The sequence below is a fragment of the Phocoena sinus genome, chromosome 2, assembly GCF_008692025.1.
Source record: "Phocoena sinus isolate mPhoSin1 chromosome 2, mPhoSin1.pri, whole genome shotgun sequence".
NCBI lineage: Eukaryota > Metazoa > Chordata > Mammalia > Artiodactyla > Phocoenidae > Phocoena > Phocoena sinus.
The window spans coordinates 90,982,486-91,005,573 of record NC_045764.1 but is presented as its reverse complement, the minus strand read 5'-3'; the positions used below and the strand labels follow the sequence as shown (position 1 = coordinate 91,005,573).

General features: G+C 41.8%; 1 protein-coding gene across 5 annotated transcripts in view; it reads left to right on the top strand.

Moving 5' to 3' along the window:
* The window catches only part of TUBGCP4 (tubulin gamma complex associated protein 4), a 47,460-nt gene that overhangs the window by 15,676 nt on the left and 8,696 nt on the right, over positions 1 to 23,088 (top strand). For all 5 annotated transcript variants that reach the window (XM_032623246.1, XM_032623244.1, XM_032623243.1 and 2 more), the window contains exons 6-13: positions 1,654 to 1,733; positions 3,148 to 3,349; positions 6,050 to 6,215; positions 6,454 to 6,578; positions 17,627 to 17,677; positions 18,084 to 18,189; positions 20,157 to 20,264; positions 20,701 to 20,839. In XM_032623246.1, the coding sequence (XP_032479137.1) occupies positions 1,654 to 1,733; positions 3,148 to 3,349; positions 6,050 to 6,215; positions 6,454 to 6,578; positions 17,627 to 17,677; positions 18,084 to 18,189; positions 20,157 to 20,264; positions 20,701 to 20,839 (977 nt within the window). The remainder of the gene's footprint in view (positions 1 to 1,653; positions 1,734 to 3,147; positions 3,350 to 6,049; positions 6,216 to 6,453; positions 6,579 to 17,626; positions 17,678 to 18,083; positions 18,190 to 20,156; positions 20,265 to 20,700; positions 20,840 to 23,088) is intronic.

The window sequence follows — 23,088 nt, the reverse complement described above, 5'->3', positions numbered from 1 at the left end:
CTTCCGTTGGCCAAAGAAAGGAGAGTGGAAAATGAGTAGAGGGATTGCAGACGGGTGAACCTTCCTTCCTGCCGAGGAGGCTGTAGGAAGCTGAGTGCTAAGGCTCTAAAAAATGAGGTTGTAGGTGAGAATGGGGGAGTGCGAACAGGCACAGGGATCCTTTTAGAGTGATGGAAATGTTATAAAACTGGATTACGGTGATGGTTGCACAATGCTGTAAATTTACTAAAAGTTGTTGAAAGTACCCTTAAAATAGGTGAATTTATTGTATATAACTTATACCTCAATAAAGCAGTTAAAAAAAAAAAAGCAGAGGCAAAAGGACATTGAAAGAGGAAGCAGATTTTTAGAAAAGTGTATATACCTTGTAAGTAGTCTGGATTAGGCCTTAATCTGAAGTAAGAGCTTTCTTTACCTCTTTTCTTGGAATTTCAACTCTAAATGATTCTGGTTTTTCCTTAGTGCAGTAGTTCTCAAACTTCATTGTGCATTAGAATCACCTGGAGCAGATTGTTAAAACCAGATCGCTGGGCCCTACCCCAGAGATTCTGATTCAGTAGGTCTGGAGTGAGGCCCAAGAATTTGCATTTCTTACAAGTTTCCAGGTGATGCAGATGCTGCTGGGGGATGGGGTGGGATGGGGAGGGGCAGGGAGGTGGAGGGTCCATACTTCGACAACAACTATTGTGATGTTGTGATTATAATAAGAAATATAGATTTGGTCTTTGTCCCGTTTCTGGCACAGAGCTTCTAAAACTCAGAATTTCCTAAGTAATAAGAGCAATAAAGGTGACTTGATATTCATAACAAACCCCTTTCTACCACACCTGAGTTTGTTAATGAGGTGATTTGGGGAAAGCACTTAAGTATGGGGCTGGTTGCCAGGGTAAACACCCACGTGATTGGAGGGTTGGAACTTTCAGTCCCACCATTCCCACCTGACATCTGGGGAGAGAGGAGGGCAGAGAGCTAGAAATTGAGTTCAATCACCAATGGCCAGTGATTTAATTAATCCTGCCTGTGTAATGAAGGCTCCATATAAACCAAAAAGAACGGGGTTTGGAGAGCTTCCAGATTGGTGAGCCAGAGTGCCTCTATGTGCCACCATGCCGGACAGAAGCTCCATTGTTCGGGATCTCGCCCTGTGTATCCTTTTCATCTGGGTGTTGACTCGTATCCTTTAGTATCCTTCATAATAAATAGGTAATCTAGTGAATAAGTGGGTTTCCTGAGTTCTGTGAGCTGCTCTAGCAAATTAGTGGAATCCAGGGAGGGGGAACCTCTGATCTATTAATCAGCCAGTTGGAAGCACAGGGAACAACCTGAACTTGTGATTGGCGTCGGAAATGGAGGGCAGTCTTGTGGGACTGAGCCCTTAACCTGTGGAATCTGATGCTATCTCTGGGTGGATAGTATCAGAATTGAGTTGGATTGTAGGACACCCAAGCTGGTGTCAGAGGATTGCTTGGTAGTGTGGGAAAACCCCCCACACATTGGCATTGGAGTCAGAATCAGAACTATACAAAAATCTTATGAGAAAGTTTATCCCCATTCTCTGCAGATTGTGCCCTCTGGATGGAATATAGAATATGAGATTGTGCTACATGAACTATTAAAATGGAATTCAGCTTGACAAGGCTGTATTTTCCACAGATTCATGGTTGTCAAATCCTGGAAACAGTGTACAAACACAGCTGTGGAGGTTTGCCTCCTGTTCGCAGTGCACTAGAAAAGTAAGTCACAGCTTCATTGGGGTTGGGAGGCGGAGTGGGTGGTCAGGTGACTTGATTTTGCACAAGTTTTATTTTCAGGTCATCTCAGGTTTCCTTCTGGGGAAAGTTATGACCAGGATGGAAAAGCCCCATGAGCAAAGGAGCCCATGTAATCCTTACGGTGGCTCAGAAATTGCAAAAAGGGCGTTTTAATAAAGTGTTGAGTATCAAAGCAAGGCTCTAGATGACCTTGAGGCAGTCCTTTTTCATTTTTGGATCTCATTATCCTTGGAGAATTTCCACTACATGTGCTGGATTATGCTTAGCTACGTCTAAACGTGTATTTTGAGTAGCTTTATAATCTTATAATGCCACTCTTAAAAATTTTATCCTAACAAAATTATTCAAAAGAAGAAAATAACCATATGCACAATCATTATTCACTGCAATGTTGTCTACTATATTAAGAAATTTTTAAAAAAATTAGAAAATTACCAGCAGCAGAAGAAAGCTGATTAAAGATATATTCACTTGATAGACTATAATGCAATTAAAATTACAAATACTATAACAACATGTAAAAATATTTTTATAATACTATCTAAAAAAAGGATACAAAATTTTATGATTACAACTGTATTAAATGTGGAGTATGATCAAAGACTGCTTGTAGAATGTTCCACAATCTGGATTTTTCTGATTATTTCCTCATGATTAGATTCAGGTTGAACATTTTTGGCAAGAATACTACATAGGTCATATTATTTCCTGTTACAGCATATCAGAAAGCACAAAAAGTAAGTTTGTCCTATTACTGGTGTTAAGTTTCATCACTTGGTTTAGGTGCTTTCCACCAGATCTCTCTGTTTTAGAGGGACGTTTTCCCCTTTGTCATTAATATGTTACCTGAGATGTGATCCCTTGAGACCATGTGAATATATCCCATTCTCCAGCAACCTTTCTGCATTTTGTTTCAGTCTCTGGATTTTGTTGGATAATACTTTTTCAGGTATATCAGCTTCTCACATACTGAATCTACTTTCCTTATGTGATTCCAACAAAAATAAAAACTAATTTAATACTGTGTTAGCCAAAAAGAGACTCCTGTAAGTCCATTTAATTTTAAAAGGAATCATCCATTTTGAAACTTACTTTACTCAAAAAGAGGGAAAAAAATGTGCTTCTTCTAAAAGACTATCAGAACATTTACTGAACATTTCAGACTTTAGTACACTGGCTACAAGTTTGGAAATTTAACCACTTAGTTCATCCGCAGACATTTAAGTTAAAATAGCACAATTATTTTTAGCTTAATTGGTCATTTCCCTTCTGCTGACCAAACCCTCAGGCCTCTGTTTATCCTGTAGCAGTTTAAAGCATGGGTTTAGTGTCCTCTTAGTGGACTTCTAAGGCTCTTGCTTTCCTCTCCACTCAGAATCCTGGCCGTGTGTCACGGGGTCATGTATAAGCAGCTCTCAGCCTGGATGCTACATGGACTCCTCTTGGACCAGCACGAAGAGTTCTTTATCAAACAGGGTCCATCTTCTGGTAATGTCAGTGCCCAGCCAGAAGAGGATGAGGAGGATCTGGGCATTGGGGGACTGACAGGAAAACAACTGAGAGAACTCCAGGACTTGGTGAGAGCCCAACCAGAAGCCTAGCCTGCTCCTGCCAGGAGTCGGAAAAGTCTACAGCTAGATGACCTTTTGGTGACTTGCCCCTGCCCCCAGCCCCCAGCTCATCATAGCCTGGATACCTTCCATAAATTCTTTAGATGTAAACACTTGGCTTTATCTCAGCTTAATACTTAATGCCTAACAATGTGAGACTATAAAATAGAAAATATATTTGTGAGATTCCTTTTGTTTCCCCTCTTCCTGGTATACACGTTTAAGAGAATAAGTCTTGTCTCTTCAGGTAGTCTTGTAGGTACCCAGAGCTTTTACACGCAGTTTAGAGTTTTGATTAGACTCCCCAAAGTCCTGTATTGTTCTTATCCATTCATCCATTCATTTATCCTGTTACAACGTTTTATTGAATGCCTGTTACATGCCAGGTACTGTTCTACATGCCACAACTGCATAAACAAATAAAATGTAGTAGTCCCTGTCCTTAAAGAGCTTATAGTTTAGTGGAAGATATATTACAGTGTACTAAGTGCTCTGGAAAGAGTAAGTATGGGTATCCTGGGAACATGGTCTTAGAGTAACTAGAGAAGGCTTTTCAGTGGAATGTATGTCTAAATTGCAAAGAGTTTGGGAGGAGGACTTCCCTCACGGTCCAGTGGTTAAAACTCCAAGCTTCCAATGCAGGGGGTGCGGGTTTGATCCCTGGTCGGGGAACTAAGATCCCACATGCTGCATGGTCAAAAAGAAAAAAAAAAAATTCCAAGCATAGGAAAGGACTGTGTAAAGTATACAGAGGCCATGAAGGACCTGGCTCATTTGGGGAACCATTAGTAATTCAATTGAGAGAGTCAGGTAAATAAAGGCTGAGATGTAGAGTGTAAGGGACAGTGGGGGGCGGGTGTGGGAAGTGGCAGTCAATGAAGCTTTTGAGATGAGCAGAGGTAAGATCTTGAAAGCCCTTGTAAACAATGGGAAGGAATTTAGACTTGAGCCTGAAGAGAGCTGGGAACCGTGAAGAATTTTAGGCAAGAGGTTAACCTACCTCTGTATGTTAGATCAGACTTTATGATAGATCACTCTAGAAACTGTGTGGGGAATCGTTTTTTTAAAAATTAAGATTAGCAGCAAGTAGTTCAGTTAGGAGAATGTTGGGGACATTAGCTGAAAAATAATGGTGGCCTAAACCAAGGGTGGGAACAGTAAATATGGTGAAGAATAAAGAGGCTTGAGAGATATTAAGGAGCTGGAACAGGTAGGTCGTGGTGATTGATTGGCTATGGGTCCAGAGGGAAGAATCAAGGATGATACCCAAGTCTCTGCCTTTAGTAGTGGGCGAGTGGTGATGATAAGGAACATGGATTGCTGGTGTCAGGGGAAAGAAGATGGGTCTAACTTTGGACACATTGAGTTTGAGGTACTTGTAGGAAATGACCAGTGGGCTGAGCCTAGAGCTCATGGGAGTAATCTAGTTTAAAGTCTTAGGAGTCATCGGCATACAGAAGTTTTTAATTTGGGGTTCACGAGTGGCATCAGAGGGTCTGTGAAGTGTACGGTTATATATTTTTCTGGAAGGTCCGTAGCTGTTATAATTGCAGAGTCCTGTGATGCAGAAAGATTAAAAATATCTCTTATGATGATCAGTTCAGCCTTAGAAGAAGATGTGATTGTCTAGGAAGAGTGTTGAGAGTCAGAGGAGAAGAGGGTCTAGGATAGTGCCCCGAGGCACACCAGCACCCAAGCCCAAAACTAAAAGGGTGAATAGCAGAGATCAAAGTCAGGAGTATGGAGCCTAAAGTTCCAGTTGGAGCTGGATAAGGGTCAACTCAAAAGCAAGTCAGGGAACAGAAGGGGCCTGAGTGATTGGGTGGTGAGTGGGCTAGATCAGTGGTTCTCAAACTGGAGAGTGCCTCAGAATCACCTGGAGAGCTAGTTAAAACACGGACTGCTGGGCCTACCCCCCAGGTTTTCTGTAAATCTGGGGAGGGGCTTGAAAATTTGCATTTCTAACAAGCTCCCAAGTGAGGCCAATGGTGCTGGTCCAGGAGCCAGGCTTTGAGAACCACTTGGCTAAATGAGTCAGGCTTGCGTAAAGAGCTGGGCAGAGCAGGCATATGCACAAGATAATAAATCGTAGACATGTAGATCTGGAAAAAAACAAAGATCAATTATTCCATGGTACAAGTAAGGAGACTGGGTTCCAGACCTACTGCACAAGTTTTTTTTGTTTGTTTCTTTGTTTGTTTGTTTTTTGCGGTACACGGGCCTCTCACTGCTGTGGCCTCTCCTGTTGTGGAGCACAGGCTGCAGACGCGCAGGCTCAGCGGCCATGGCTCACGGGCCCAGGCGCTCCGCGGCATGTGGGATCTTCCCAGACCAGAGCATGAACCCGTGTCCCCTGCATCGGCAGGCGGACTCTCAACCACTGCGCCACCAGGGAAGCCCCTGCACAAGTTTTTACACAGTAGCCAAGGCAGAGGGCTAAAATCCTAATGTCAATAAAACCACTGCTATTTCCACCATGCTATCTTGCTGCCTAAAAATGGAATACATTTCTCTAGCACCAGTAATGTAACAATTATGCAACTTCATATTTAAAGTCCCTGCTTCTAGAAAATGTAAATCACAGGTTGGGAGACCTGCCGGATGTTTCCTTGCTTTCCCTTTCTCACTTCCTACGTCATCTCTGATACGGATTATTTCTTTGACCAGCGCCTGATAGAAGAAGAGAACATGCTGGCACCATCTCTAAAGCAGTTTTCTCTGCGAGTGGAGATTCTGCCGTCCTACATTCCAGTGAGGGTTGCTGAAAAAATCCTGTTTGTTGGAGAATCTGTCCAGATGTTCGAGAATCAAAATGTAAACCTGACTAGGAAAGGTAGGAGTCTCCTTGCCCAACTGTACCCCATCCTCAAAGGCTGATTTGATGCTGTGTGGCCCCAAAGTCTGCCTGGGCAGGGTGGGTGGTTACTGACCTCTATGTTCTGAGATTTCAGCACAGCTGTGAGTGACATGCTTACCTGAGAAGCAGGTGAAATAGCTGTGGCACTGGGATGAGAAACCCTTGCCTGTGCAGGTTCCCTGTCTTCCTTTGACAGTGCCTTCCTGTTTTGCAGGATCCATTTTGAAAAACCAGGAGGACACTTTTGCTGCAGAGCTGCATCGTCTCAAGCAGCAACCCCTCTTCAGCTTGGTGGACTTTGAGCAGGTGGTGGATCGTATACGTAGTACTGTGGCTGAGGTTTGTCTTTCTTAGTATATTTTCTTCGGAAGAAAATAGGTTAGTTCCCCCAAAATTGAGTACTTGACTTTTGTTTCTTCTTAATGTGATTAGAACTTAGCTTGGAGGGAATTGAGAGAGTTGAAGGGCAGGAAGTAGAAAATAAAAGCATTCTCTCTGTTTTTAATAATAGAACTGCCTTAGCCTTTTCCCCCCTGACAGGAGTTTGATTGTTAGCTAGTTAGTTAATTAGTTGAATGAAGGGAGGTCTTGGTTTCATTTCAGACTGTCAGCATTTTGAGTCTGTCTGTATAGTTGGCAATGACTTCAGGAAATCAACTGATTCTGACTAAATTTAGTGCCTTACTTATATTTTAGAATGGCTTTATTACATATCCCTTAATTTATGGATATGATAATTTTAGGAAGGCAGAACAAGTAATATTTTTCCATTCTTATAAATGAAAATAATTCTCAGAAAGCTAACTTCTCTGATGTCACATAGTGAGTAACAAAGGTGAGCTCAGAAACAAGTCTTTGACTCCTAGTTCAGTGTTTTTAAGTGAATTGTGCTTCATCCACCAACTTAAATTGTGACCAGTAATTTTTCAAATGGGCATATGTTCTGTGGCGTATAATAAGATTTGATGCACAGGTGTGTGATAATGTGAAATGAGATCTTTTGTTAGTTGTGTTAACTTATTAGTGGTTTTCAACTCTGGCTATGCGTAGAATGACGTGGGGAAATCTGAAAACATGCACTTGCACCAAATCCTTACCTCCAGAGTTTCTAACTCAGGTCAGGAGGGAGTCAGTACTGGTAGGTACTTGTTTTTACACCAGCCAATCAACAAACCTCTGCAGGTGATTTTGAAGCACAGGGGCACTAGGGTCAGTGTCTAAAATTGCTAAGATTAGTGTCAGATATACTCATGTTGGAAGCACAGTAATCTATCATGAATATGATTTCCTTTTCTGGTCACTATCTCAAAAATTCCAAGGCACTGGAGACAGAGCTGTGATGTAGACATAGAATATTAGATCTTGAGGTGACCTTGAAGTATCACTTGATTTGATTCCTTATGGAAAAGTAAATATCTAAACTACCCAGAATACATATTTCTGTCCATTCAGACTTTCAAGACACTGCCTCTCCATCTATAGCCAAGGCAGCTGTTGTCTAGGGGACTGGTGCCTTCACTCCCTTTCATCTTACTGACTTGATTTCTCTTCTGTTATCATTTTTGTGGTAACTCTTTAGGAAATATAGTTAATGGAGGAAAGTAAAATTTTATTAAATGAATAACATAGAATTTCAAAATTGTTTCCTTGGGAAATTTTGAAACACATATGTTGCTCAAAATTATATTTCCAGTTTGTAAAAATGATAGACAAGAATTGAAGCTCAGACTCTTGGAAGCTAATACTTTGACAGCTATAATTCTAACAATAATAACAGCTTAAAGTAATAAAAAGAGAGTGTACCAGGGAGGAAAAGGGAACAGTGTCTTGCAAATACATATCATACTCACCCCCTTTTGGATCTCTTTCTCTCCTTTTTCATTTTTTAAAAAGGTATACATACCATATGAATCTTTATATAAGGTTTAAAAACAAGCAGCGCTAATCTGGTGTTAGATGTCAGGATAGCATTTGCCTTTGGTAGGTGGAAAGGACATGGGTGGGCCTTTCAGGATGCTGGTTATACAGGTGTGTTCATTTTGTGAGAATTCTTCAAGCTGTAAGCTTACAGTTGGTGCACTTTTCTGTATGTATTTTAGTACTTCAACAAAAATATTTTAAAAATTAATTGCTAGATACGTAATAGGGTTTTTTGGTTAATTTTATCTCTAGTTGGTTACTACTTATATAGAAAAATTGTGGTATGTATTTTTGTAGGTTAATCTTATACCTGGCAACTTATTGAAGTCTTTTTTTTTTTTTAGTTTTAATGGTTTGTCTGTTAATTCTATTGATTTTCCTCACTAATGATCATATCATTTGCAATTATTGAAAGTTTTACAGTTTTCCTTCCAATTTTTCAACTTTTGCTTCTTTTTTTTCTTACAGCCTTAACTAGGAATCTCTAGTACGGCATTCAACAGCTGGGTTGATAGTTGATATAAGCTATGTTAAACAATAGAGGTGATAATGGGCATCCTTGATTTGTTGGCTCTTAAAGATAATGCATCTAAAGTTTCTCTATTACTTTAGTGTTTGCTGTAGGCTTTGGCACATGAGTTTATCAAGTTTAAAAAAATTACCTTCTTTTCCTAGTTTGCTGTGAGTTTTTATAACAAATAGATGTTGAATTTTATCACTGCTTATTCTATAAAAGTTAAGGTGCAGTTTTTTTGTTTTGTTTTTTTTTGCGGTATGCAGGCCTCTCACTGTTGTGGCCTCTCCCATTGCGGAGCACAGGCTCCGGACGCGCAGGCTCAGCAGCCATGGCTCACGGGCCTAGCTGCTCCACGGCATGTGGGATCTTCCCGGACCGGGGCATGAACCCGCGTCCCCTGCATCGGCAGGCGGACTCTCAACCACTGCGCCACCAGGGAAGCCCTAAGGTGCAGTTTTTTGCTCTGAGTTCTTTTTTTCCTTCAGTCTATTCATAAGGTAAATTCCTGTTTAGATTTTCAGATGTTGAATCTTCCTGAGATAAACCATACTTGAGCGCGATGTTTTATTTTTTAATGTACTGTTGGATTTAGTTAGCCAAAACAGTGTTTGGAATTTTTGTATCTACATTTACTAGTGAAATAGACTATACTTTTCTCTTCCTGTATTGTTCTTATGTGGTTGTGGAATAAAGATTATATAGGCCTTATAAAATGAGCTTGGTTTCTATCACTGTTTTCCTGTTTTTTAGAACAGTTAATGTAAGACAAGAATTTTTACTGAAAGTTTGATTGAACTAACCTGAAAAATTATGTATGTTAGGTTTTTTTAGGAGAGGAAATCTTCACTGATTCAATATATTTAAAACCTATTAATCTATTTAAGACATTTGTTTCTTCTTGTAGCACTTTTGGTATTTTCTACTTTTCAAGGAACTTACCCATTTCATCTAAATTTATTTGGGACTTCCCTGGTGGTCCAGTGGTTAAGACACCATGCTTCCACTGCAGGGGGCACGGGTTCAATTCCTGGTCAGAGAACTAAGATCCCACATGCCGTGCACCGTGGCCAAAAAATTAAAAAAAAAAAAAAAAAAAAATGACAGCTACTGTAACAGGTGTGAGGTGATATCTCATTGTGGTTTTGATTTGCATTTCCCTGATAGTTGGTGATGTTGAGCATCTTTTCATGTTCCTGTTGGCCATTTGGATGTCTTCTTTGGAAAAAAGCCTCTGCCCATTTTTCAACAGGATTGTTTGGGGGTTTTGGTTGTTGTTCTTGAGTTGAATGAGTTCTTTCTGTGTTTTGGATTTTAACCCCTTATCAAATATATGATTTGCATATATTTTCTCCCATTCTGTAGGTTGCCTTTTCATTTTGTTGATTGTTTCTTTTGCTGTGCAGAAGCTTTTAAGTTTGATATAGTCCCACTTTGTGTTTTCTTTTTCTTTTGTTGTTGGTGTTTTTGGTGTCACATCCAAAAAAAATCATTGCCAAGACCACTGTTTTCTATTTTTTAATATGTATTTATTTATTTGGCTGCGCCAGGTCTTAGTTGCAGCATGCAGGATCTTTTTTTAGTTGCAGCATGCGGGCTCTTAGTTGGAGCATGCCAGATCTAGTTCCCTGACCAGGGATTGAACCTGGGCCCCCTGCATTGGGAGTGTGGAGTCTTAACCACTGGACCACCAGGGAAGTCCCGCCAAGACCAATGTTGAAGAACTTCTTCCTTACATTTTCTTCTAGGAGTTCTTCTGCTATCAGGTCTTATGTTTACGTCTTTGATCTATTTCAAGTTAATTTTTGTGCATGGTGTGACACAGGGGTCCAATTTCATTTTTCTGTATGTGCTTATCCAGTTTTCCCAGCACCATTTGTTGAAAAGAGACTATCCTTTGCCCTTGGGTGTTCTTGGCTCCCTTGTCCCTTGGCTTTGATTCTAAGTTTTCTGTTCCATTGCTCTATGTCTTTTCCTGCCAGTTCCATACTGTTTTATTTTTTTATATTGGAGTATATTTGATTTACAGTGTTGTGTCAATTTCAGATATACAGCAGAGTGATTTAGTTATACATACATCTGTTCTTTTTCAGATTCTTCTCCCATGTAGGTTATTACAGAGTACTGAGTAAAGTTCCCTGTGCTATCCAGTAGGTCCTTGTTGATTATCTATTTTATATATAGTATTGTGTATATGTTAATCTCAACCTCCTAATTTATCCCTACCCCCGACCTTTCCCCTTTGGTAACCATAGGTTTGTTTTCTAAGTCTGTGAGTCTATTTCTGTTTTATAAGTAAGTTCTTTTGTATCATTTTTTTTAGATGCCACATATAATTGATATCATATGATATTTGTCTTTTCTCTGTCTGACTTACTTAGTATGATAATCTCTAGGTTCATCCATGTTGCTGCAAATGGCATTATTTCATTCTCTTTTTATGGCTGAGTAATATTGCATTGTATATATGGACCACATCTTCTTTCATCATTCATCTGTAGATGGACATTTATGTTGCTTCCACGTCTTGGCTATTGTAAATAACGTTGCTATGAACATTGGGGTGCATGTATCTTTTCAAAGTATGGCTTTCTTTGTATGTATGCCCAGGAGTGGGCTTGCTGGATCATATGGAAGCTCTATTTTCATTTTTTTAAGGAACCTCCATACTGTTCTCCATAGTGGCTGTGCCAATTTACATTCCCACCAACAGTGTAGGAGGGTTCCCTTTTCTCCACATCCTCTCTAGCACTTATTGTTTGTAGATTTTTTTTTTTTTCTTTTTTCAGTACACGGGCTTCTCACTGTTGTGGCCTCTCCTGTTGCTGAGCACAGGCTCCGGACACGCAGGCCCAGCGGCCATGGCTCATGGGCCCAGCTGCTCTGCGGCATGTGGGATCCTCCCAGACCGGGGCACGAACCCATGACCCCTGCATCGGCAGGTGGACTCCCAACCACTGCGCCACCAGGGAAGCCCCTGTTTGTAGATTTTTTGATGATGGCCATTCTGACTGGTTTAAGGTGATACCTCACTGTAGTTTTGATTTGTATTTCTCTAGTAATTAGCAGTGTTGAGCATCTTTTCATGTGCTTTTTGGCCATCTGTATGTCTTCGTTGGAGAAATGTCTATTTAAATCTTCTGCCCATTTTTTGATTGGGTTGTTTGTTTTTCTGATATTGAGCTGCATGAGCTGCTTGTATATTTTGGAGATTAATCCCTTGTCGGTAGCTTCATTTGCGAATATTTTCTCCTATTCTGTGGGTTGTCTTTTCATTTTGTTTATGGTTTCCTTTGCTGTGCAAAAGCTTTTAAGTTTCATTAGCTACCTTTTTTTTTTTTAATTACTCTAGAAGGGGGTGTCCAAAAAGATATTGCTGTGATTTATGTCAAAGAGTGTTCTGCCTATGTTTTCCTCTAAGAGTTTTATAGTATCTGGTCTTACATTTAGGTCTTTAATGCATTTTGAGTTTATTTTTGTATATGGTGTTAGAGAATGTTCTAATTTCATTCTTTTTTTTTTTTTTTTTTCTGGCTGGATTGGGTCTTTGTTGCTGCGCACAAGCTTTCTCTAGTTGTGGTTAGCGGGGGCTACTCTTCGTTGCGGTGTGCAGGCTTCTCATTGTGGTGGCTTCTCTTGTTGCGGAGCACAGGCTCTAGGCATGCGGGCTTCAGTAGTTGTGGCATGTGGGCTCAGTAGTTGTGGCTTGTGGGCTTAGTTGCTCCGCAGCATGTGGGATCTTCCTGGGCCAGGGCTCCAACCCTTGTCCCCTGCATTGGCAGGCGGATTCTTAACCACCGCGCCACCAGGGAAGCCCTGCGATTGCTGGTTTTGATATCATATTTGTGTATGGATGATTTCTACCTTTACTGTATGTTTGCCTTTACTGGTGAGCTTTACCATTTGTAATCTTCTTGTTCCCAGTTGTGCGCTTTTCTTTTCCGCCTAGAGAAGTTCATCTAGCATTTGTTGTAAAGTTGGTTGGTGGTGCAAAATTCTCTTAGCTTTTGCTTGTCTGTAAAGCTTTTTATTTCTCTGTTGAATCTGAACGAGAGCCTTGCTGGGTAGAGTAATCTTGGTTGTAGGTTTTTCCCTTTCATCACTTTAAATATATCATACCTCTCTCTTCTGGCCTGCAGAATTTCTGCTGTAAAATAAGCTGTAACCTTATGGGGATTCCCTTGTATGTTATTTGTTGCTTTTCCCTTGTTGATTTTAATATTTTCTGTCTTTAATTTTTGTCATTTTTATTAATATGTGTCTGGGTATGTTCCTCCTTGGGTTTATGCTGTAAGGGACTCTCTGCACTTCCTGGACTTGGGTGACTGTTTCGTTTCCCATGTTCAGGAAGTTTTCAGCTATTATCTCTTCAAATAGTTTCTGAGGCCCTACTCTCTCTCTTCTTCTGGGACCCCTATAATGCAAATGATGGTGCATTTAATGTCCCAAAGGTCTCTTAAACTATCCTCATTTGTTTTCATTCTTTTTTTTTTTATTCAGTTCTGTGGCAGTGATTTCCACCATTTTGTCTTCCAGCTCACTTATCCGTTCTTCTGCCTTATTTATTCTGCTGTTGACTCCTTCTAGTGTAGTTTTCATTTCAGTTATTGTTCATCTTTGTTTGTCTGTTCTTTAAATTTTCTAGCCCTTTGTTAAACATTTCTTGTATCTTCTCGGTCTGTGCCTCCCTTCTTTGTCCAAGATCATGGATCATCTTTACTATCGTTACTCCTAATTCTTTTTCAGGTAAATTGCCTATCTCCACTTCACATAGTTGTTCTTCTGGGGTTTTATCTTGTTCCTTCGTCTGGAACATATTCCTCTGCTGCCTCATTATATCTAACGTTCTGTGTTTGCAGCCCCACAGGCTGCAGGATTACAGTTCCTCTTGCTTCTGGTGTCTGCCCCCTGGTGGATGAGGCTGGTCTAAGAGGCTTGTGTAGGCTTCCTGGTGCAAGGGACTTGTGCCTGTCCACTGGTGGGTGGAGCTGGGTCTTGTCCCTCTGGTGGGCAGGGCTGGATCAAGGGGTGGGTTTAGAGGTGGCTGTGGACTCAGGAAGACTTTACTGCAGCCTGTCTGCTGATGGGTGGGGCTGTGTTCCTGCCCTGTTCGTTGTTTGGCCTGAGGCATGCCTGCACTGTAGCTTTCAGGCTGTTGGGTGGGGTGAGGTCTTGGCATCAAAATGGTGGCCTCCAGGACAGCTCCCGCCAGTGCGTAGCCAGTACCTCTGCCACCAGTGTCCTTGTCCCCACAGTGAGCCACAGCTGCCCTCTGCCTCCCCAGGAGACCCTCAAAGACCAGCAGGTAGGTCTGGCCCAGGCTCCTATGAAGTCACTGCTTTTTCCCTAGGTCCTGGTACACTTGAGACCTTGTGTGCACCCACCAGGAGTGGCTTTTGTTTCTCCCAGTCCTGTGGAGTTCCTGTGATCAAGCCTTCAAAGCCAAATGCTCTGGAGGCTCCTCCTCTGATGCCAGACCCTCAGACTGTGGAGCCTGATGTGGGGCTCAGAACTCTCACTCCTGTGGGAGAACTTCTGCAATATAATTGTTTTCCAGTTTGTGGGTCACCCACCCAGTGGGTATGGGATTCGATTGTATCACAGATGCACCCCTCCTACCATCTCATCGTGGCTTCCTCTTTGTCTTTGGAAGTAGAATATCTTTTTGGTAGGTTCCAGTACTTTTCTGTTGATGGTGGTTCAGCGGTTAGTTGTGATTTTGGTGTTTTCGTGAGAGGAGGTGAGCTCAGGCCCTTCTACTCTGCCATCTTGTCCCAAAGTCCCGTACTCTTTTAATTACTTTAGCTTTGTAGTATAGTTGAAGTCAGGAAGTGTGATACCACAGGCTTTGTTATTCTTTCTCAGGATTGCTTTGGCTGTTTGGAGTCTTTTGTGGTTCCACACAAATTTTAGTATTTTTTTCTATTTTTGTGAAGAATGCCTTTGGAATTTTGATAAGAATTTTTACAGGGTTTGTGTTGAATCTATAGATAGCTTTGAATAGTATACACTTTTTAGCAATATAATTCTTCTGATCCATGAAAATGGAATGTCTTTCCATTTGTGCTGTCTTCAATTTCTTTCAACAAAGACTTGTTTTGTTGTACAGATTTTTCACTTTCTTGGTTAAATTTATTCCTACGTATTCTTTTACTGAGCATAATTGAGATTAATCCGTGTCGCATATATTGATAGTTTAGTCTTTTTTACTGATGAGTAGTATCCCATTGTTCATACCAATGTGTTTTCCCATCATCTGTTCATAGACATTTGGATTATTCCCCCATTGTAGTTTTAATTTCCATTCCGCTAATGACTAATGATGTTGACATTTTTTTCATACACTTGTTTGCCATCCATATATCTTCTTTGGTGAAGTGTCCAAAACTTTTGTCCATTTTTTCTTGTTTTTATTTTCTTACTGTTGAGTTTTGAGAGTTTATGTATTCTGAATGTAAGTCCTTTATCAGATATGTGACTTACAAATATTTTCTTCCTGTCTATGATGTGTCTTTTCATTCTCTTAACAGTGTCTTTCAAAGAGTAGAAGTTGTTAATTTTGATTAAGTCCAGTTTTGTCAATTTCTTTTTTGTGTGTGGCTTATGCTTTTGGTGTTGTGTCTGAGAAACCTTTGTGTAACCCAAAGTCACAAAAATTTTCTCCTCTGTTTTCTTTTAGAAAACTTAATATGTTTTAGTTTTACATTTAAGGTTATGATCACTTTAATTTTTGTATGTGGTGCAAGGTATAGATCAAGTTTTAATTTTTTGCATATGGATATTCAATTGATCCAGCATCTTGGTTCTTTTTTATGATTTATTTTTGTATATTTATATTGCTATTACACTTACCTCTTTAAGCATATTTGTAAAGAGTATTTAAAATTTTTGGTCTGTGTCAAAGGTCAGATTTCCCCAGGAAACAGATTTTGTGACTGAGATTTGGCAAGAAGTGAGGGAAGCAGGATTGAGTACAGAGGGGAAATAAACTGTGATGTGGTTGCAGCAGAAGACTTGGCCATCTTATGCAGAGCTCTGAAGCTAGAATGGCCCTTCAGAGATGTCCCAAATTGAGGTTAGAGGGCTAGGCCATTATACCTCTGCATCTATCAGAAATTGGTTCCTCAGGAGGGAACGATGGGCAAGGTAGCTCCCTTGAGCCAAAAGCGCCAGTAACAGGCAGTACTCTGAACAGCTGGGGTATGGGAAACCTCAGTCTTACAGGGGATATCTCACTATACTAGCCACTCAGTCAGTTCTAAAACTTCTGCTTCAGATGGTATGTGTTACCTAGTCTGTTGTATTTCTTTTACTCTTCCCATGTCTAATTATTTTGACCTGTGTGCTTATATTCCTCTGGGGATGTCAGCTATTTTGTCTAGTATTGTGTATTAGAGAAGGGTCAAAGGCCAGTTCCTAATCTGTATCAGTTCCAGTGAGAGAAGGCAAAGGGGATGAGCACCAGGGTGGAGATTCCAGGAATCCTGAATCAACATTGATCACTTCACGACATTGATCACTTCACGGGGCAAATCCTAGTCAGCATCCTTTGATGCTGGTAATGGCTATGTAGTTGATTTTTTGTATCTCAGTCACCAAGCTTGCCGAATTCTCTTACTAGTTCTAATAATCTATATGTCAGTTCTCTTGGACTTTCTGTGCAGGTAGTGAGTGATATTATCTGTCAATAATAACAGTTTTGTTTCTTCCTTTTTTTTTTTTTTCTATATTGGCAAGTTTTTAGTACAATGTTGGATGACTTTAAAGGAATTTCTTCTAATGTTTCACCATCAAATAGGTTCTTTGCTGTGGGGTTCTGGTATATACCCTTTATCAGAATAAAGAAATTTCCTTCTATTCCTTGTTTGCTTTCTTTCTAAAATCATGAACAGATGTTGAGTTTTATCAGATGCTTTTTCTGCATCCATTGAGGTGATCGTGATTTTTCTTTTTTAATCTTTAATGTAGTGAATTATATTCATATTAAAACTTTTATTGAGATAAAATTCACACAACAAAGTTAAACATTTGAGCCATTTAAAAAGAGGTACACCTACTGGAGAACGGACTTGAGGATATGGGGAGGGGGAAGGGTGAGTTTTGACAGGGCGAGAGAGAGTCATGGACATATACACACTAACAAACGTAGTAAGGTAGATAGCTGGGGGGAAGCAGCCGCAAGGCACAGGGATATTAGCTCGGTGCTTTGTGACAGCCTGGAAGGGTGGGATGGGGAGAGTGGGAGGGAGGGAGATGCAAGAGGGAAGACATATGGGAACATATGTATATGTATAGCTGATTCACTTTGTTATAAAGCAGAAACTAACACACCATTGTAAAGCAATTATACCCCAATAAAGATGTTTAAAATAAATAAATAAATAAAAAATAAAAAGAGGTACAATTCAGTGGGTTTTAGTATGTTCATGATGTTGTGCAGCCATTACCACTATCTAATTCCAGAATATTTCCATCTCATATATTTTTTTAACTGTTAGACTTTTATTCCTGGGATTAACCCAGTGTGGTCATGGTATATATTCTTTTTTCCAATACCTTGCTGGATTTGTACAAAACCATTCTTTATAGGAGTTTTCATTGTAATGAAACTTTGACCCTGTTTTTTTTTCTTTCCCCACATCTTTACTGGAGTATAACTGCTTTACAATGTTGTGTTAGTTTCTGCTGTACAACAAAGTGAATCAGCTACATGTATACATATATCCCCATATCTCCTCCCTCTTGCGTCTCCCTCCCATCCTCCCTATCCCACTCCTCTAGGTGGTCACAAAGCACCGAGCTGATCTCCCTGGGCTATGCGGCTGCTTCCCACTAGCCATCTATTTTACATTTGGTAGTGTATATATGTCAGTGCTGCTTTCTCACTTCGTCCCAGCTTCCCCTTCCCACCCTGTGTCCTCAATTGACGCTGTTTTATTGGTTCTTTTCACAGCATCTCTGGAAGCTGATGGTGGAAGAGTCAGATTTACTGGGTCAGCTGAAGGTAATAGCTTAGCTGTTCTTTTAACTCTTAAAATGATGCTGGTGAACAATGACGTTATTCTCTATCCTCTCCTGAGAGTACTGGTTGCCTGTCCCCAGACTTCCAGAGTGGCTCCTTATGTCCTCATCCAAGTGGGCAAACTCCATCTAATGCTACAGGTTTATTACAGTTCAAAGCTTCGGCTTACTTTCTTCTGGCATTATTGTGCTTTCATTGAATAAATGATATCAAAGACACACCAGTCATCCTGCCATTACTAAGTATGTCCCTTTAAAATGCCAAAAGCCTACGACCTCTTGTAGGTTGCGCTCACGCTGATGAAATTGGAAATTATATGCATAATTCTCGTAGGATAGTGAAAAGCTCTGCTGGATTACTGAATTGTAAATTGAAATTCTTTCTGCAGATCATTAAAGACTTTTACCTTCTGGGACGTGGAGAACTGTTTCAGGCCTTCATTGATACAGCTCAACACATGTTAAAAACACCACCCACTGCAGTAACTGAACATGGTAATTGCCCTGGGGCCCAAAAATTACCAGCTTACTGAAGTTGTAGTGTATTTCTTAGCTGCTGCCAAACCATTTAGGCCTGGGCCACATAGGAGCAGCCTAGTGAGTTACAGAGAGTGTTTCCAAAATGGAAGGCCACTCAGGTAGGCTCACACTGTTGTTACTGGGAGCAGCTTCAGCTCGTGACTCTTCCTGAAAGGGTTGGTACAGGCCTTCAAACCAGTATTTCATCTCATCAGATTATAGCCATTTATTTCTTAAGGGACATATTGAGATTTTCTTTTTTTTTTGGCCACGCCATGTGGCACATGGGATCTTAGTTCCCCAATCAGGAATCAAACCCGTGCCCCCCACCCCCCAGCATTGGGAACGTGGAGTCTTAACCACTGGACTGCCAGGGAAGTCTCCATATTGGGACTTATGGCCACTTGTTGTATTAGAACTCGTTAGGCTGTCAGTGATGGAAAACTAACCTAGGTAGAAAAGGGGAGTGTATTTGCTATTGTACCTGTAACTCCAGCGGGATAGGGATATATCTGGTCCTGAGAACTGAAACTAGGGATTGCTAGGATTCTCTCTCTTACCTTATCTTGTCTGTGCCTCTTGTGTGCTCTTTGATGACCTTCCAGTCCCATCTGGCCACATGGCCACCAGCAGCTCCCAGGAACATACCTCACAGAGTCTACTGGGGGAGTCAAACCTGGTCTCTCTGGTAGCAAGTTAAGGGATTCCAGGGAAAGGGTTTTGATTAGCCCAACTGGATCATATACCTATCCCTGTATCAAAGAGGTCAGACTAAGAAACGCCTACTTTGGGGACTTACCTTGTGGTCCAGTGGTTTAAGACTCTGCGCTTCCACTGCAGGGGGCACGGGTTCGATCCCTGGTCGGGGAACTACCACAAGGTGCAGCAAAAAAAAAAGGAAGATATGCCTACTTCAGTAAAGTGTTCACCTTTGACCAACGGGAAGGATTACCATTCCCAATCAAACTACTTGAGGAGAGTTACATAAGGATCAGAGTCAAAAAAAAGGGGAGGGCTTCCCTGGTGGCGCAGTGGTTGAGAGTCCGCCTACCGATGCAGGGGACACGGGTTCGTGCCCCGGCCCGGGAAGATCCCACATGCCGCGGAGCGGCTGAGCCCGTGAGCCATGGCCGCTGAGCCTGCGCGTCCGGAGCCTGTGCTCCACAACGGGAGAGGCCACAACAGTGAGAGGCCCGCGTACCGCAAAAAAAAAAAAAAAAAAGAGGGGAGTGGGGCAGGAGGGGAGACAGGGTTACTGTTTTTCTAGCTCTATAAAACAATAGATGTCCACTGTGCTTACATAGGACTTTCTTGGTTGCAAGAAAACCCAATTCAAATTCACTTAAGCAAAGGAAAAAAGAGAATTTATTGATTCTCATAACTGAAAAGGTCAGAGGTAAGATGGCTTTAGGCAGTTTTGCTCCAAGGCTTACATGACACCTTCAGGACTTGGTTGTCATTCCATCTTTCACCTCTGCCTTTTCTTCTGAGACAGGCCTGCTCCGTATGGTAGCAAGATGGCCTGCAACCAAGTTCACATCCTACTGAGTCCGTGTTTATCTTGAATAAAAAATAGCTACCCTCTTTCAGAATCTGAATAGAGCCTCTGGATTGGCCTGGCTTGGGTCATGTTCATATCCCTAAACAAAATAGTGTAACAAGGCAGATCGTTCCTGGGTCACCTGCCTACCCTGACGGTCAGGTATTGTCCACCCCACTGGAACTACATGGATTGTTCTGGACAGGGGTGATTCTCCAAGGAAAACCAGGGCGCTGTTATCAGCAACAGGAGAAGGAATGCATGCTAGTCAGGCAGAAGCAACTACTGTTTACCGTATCCTACTATTAGTGATAGGTGGGCTGCAGGAGAGGTGGAAAGCCAGGGGAGTCTGGATTTGTTACATAACCAAGCCTTCTCTCAGCCCATGTGTTCTTTCTTGCAGATGTGAATGTGGCCTTCCAACAGTCAGCACACAAGGTGCTGCTAGATGATGACAACCTCCTCCCTCTGTTGCACTTAACAATCGAGTATCATGGAAAGGAGCATAAAGGTTTGCTGTGCTTCCTTGAGTCTTTCTGCTCCTACTGGTCATTATCTGTTCTGCTTCCATCCACTTCCACAGAAACCATATCATTTTGGACCTTAGAAATCACCTAGTCCAGTGCCCTAATCTTACACAAAAGAAAAGGGAAGTCAAGAGAGGCTAAGAGATGGCCAGGCCATGGTTTTGGTTTGTTTTTGTCATGCTGCTGGAATGGTCTCTGTTTATTTATAGCCACAGTTCTTTAAGACTAAAAAAAGAATCTCTAAAAGACCTCCTAAGAGAACACCTCATAGGAGTTTCCTTGCCTTCTACAAGTCCCCTTTGTATCCCCTTTATGCTTCTGACACTGCAGGTTCGAGTGAGCGCTCATTTCATGAATGTTCCTCACCTTGTTGAAACTCTAGTTCTAGATGAGCAAAGTCATCTTCTCTGTTCTTAACAGATGCTACTCAGGCAAGAGAAGGGCCTTCTCGGGAAACTTCTCCCCGGGAAGCCCCTGCATCCGGCTGGGCAGCCCTAGGTCTTTCCTATAAAGTGCAGTGGCCACTACACATTCTCTTCACACCTGCTGTCCTGGAAAAGTGAGTATTTCTGAGTTTCTCACAGGTAATTATTACCCATCTTACTTCCACGAGAAGAAATTATCAGGAGTAGAATTGGTTGGGAGCAAGATAGCCAGCCAACTGGTTTTTGTTTGTTTTCTGGCCACGCCACGCAGCTTGCAGGATCTTAGTTCCCTGACCAGAGATTGAACCCGGGCCCCCTGCAGTGGAAGCACCAAGTCCTAACCACTGGACTGCCAGGGAAGTCCCCCAGCTGGTTTTTAACAGTCTGTAAGTCAGAGGCTGCAAACTCAGATGCCTTCGGGGGCCGGACAGATAACATTAATAAGTGAAGCTGCAGATGTGAGACGGTAGGAGTAGTGGATGCTGGGATGAGTGGGCTGGTCAAACCCTTAAAACCATCAGAGCTTTTTTTTTTTTTTTTTGTGGTACGCAGGCCTCTCACTGTTGTGGCCTCTCCCGTTGCGGAGCACAGGCTCCAGACGCGCAGGCTCAGCGGCCATGGCTCACGGGCCCAGCCGCTCCGCGGCATGCGGGATCTTCCCGGACCAGGGCACGAACCTGTGTCCCCTGCATCGGCAGGCGGACTCTCAACCACTGCACCACCAGGGAAGCCCCATCAGAGCTTTTTTTTTTTTAATTGCAAAATAATGAGCAATTTACAGGCTGCCAGTTTCTGGCCTCTCTTCATCCTCTCCATTCCTGTTCATAACCCTCTACTTTTGGGGGGAAGAGCTACTTTTGGGGGGAAGAGCAGCTTAGGGTATGAGAGACTAGACATAAACTGGAAAGATAAAGCTGGTTTAGGGAGAAGACGCAGAGCCCACAGCCCACATAAGTAAGCTGCCTGGACTCTGTCCAAAGAGCCTCCGTAGCTCCCAGTCCACTTTCCTTCTCACTTGAGATGCTCTTAACACCCTTGAAGAAATCAAGCTGAGAAGTATTTTCCTAAACATTTTATTTTGAAAATTTTCAAATATAAACAAAAGTATGGACTATCACAAACACCCATGGACGCATCATCCATCTTCAGTAACTAGCAACATCACGCTGTTTGTTTCATCTCCACTTTTTTTTTTGGCCAGAGCCTTATAAAGCAAATCCCAGACATGTCATTTCACTCCACCACTGTGCAATTCAAAAAAGCCATCTTTGGGACTTACCTGGTGGTGCAGTGGTTGAGAATCCACCTGCCAATGCAGGGGACACGGGTTCAAGCCCTGGTCCAGGAAGATCCCACATGCCGCGCAGCAACGAAGCCCGTGCGCCACAACTACTGAGCCTGCGCTCTAGAGCCTGCCAGCCACAACTACTGAGCCTGAGTGCCACAACTACTGAAGCCCGTGCACCTAGAGCCCAAGCTCTGCAACAAGAGAAGCCACCACAATGAGAAGCTCACGCACTGCAACGAAGAGTAGCCCCCGCTCACCGCAGCTAGAGAAAGCCCACGCACAGCAACGAAGACCCAACAAGAAAAACCCAATGCAGCCAAAAATAATTTTTTTTTTAAAAAGGCATCTTTTTAACATAACTACAGTGCTATTATCACACCCAGTAAAATTAACAATAATTCCTTATTATCTGATATCCAGTCCACATTGAAATTTCCCCCATTATCTAAAAAATGTCCTATGGTTGGGTTTGTTCAAATCAGAATACAAACAAGGTGTACTATTTTCAGTACATTGTTCCATTAGAAATAATTTTTAAAGGCAGATGGAATCAGGTTATCTTATGCAAGCCAGCCTAAGAATAGGTAAATAAGCCCAGTTCCACCAGGAATCAGCTGCTCTTCCCATGCATCTTCTCGGTACAGGGCTCAATATCAGGCAGCTACCTAGAGCTCTGTGAGGGGAGCCCTTGATTTTCTTTTTTAATTGAAGTATGTTGGTTTACAATGTTGTGTTAGTTTCAGGTGTACTGCAAAGTGATTCATATACATATATATGATGCTTTTTTTTCAGATTCTTTTCCATTATAGGTTATTATCTTGAATATAGTTCCCTGTGCTATACAGGTCCTTGTTGGTTATCTACTTTATATATAGTCGTGTGTGTCTGTTAATCCCAAACTCCTAACCTATCCCTCCCCACCCCCACTCCCCACAGAGCCCTCAATTTTATCTCCTCTTCTGTGGGCTTCAGGGACAGAGAATCACAGCAACCAAAATCCTTGGTTCCCAACACATTCTTATTTGTCCATGCAGGGCCCTCCTTCCTCCTTCATACACGTGCACACACACACACACACACACACACAAATGCCAC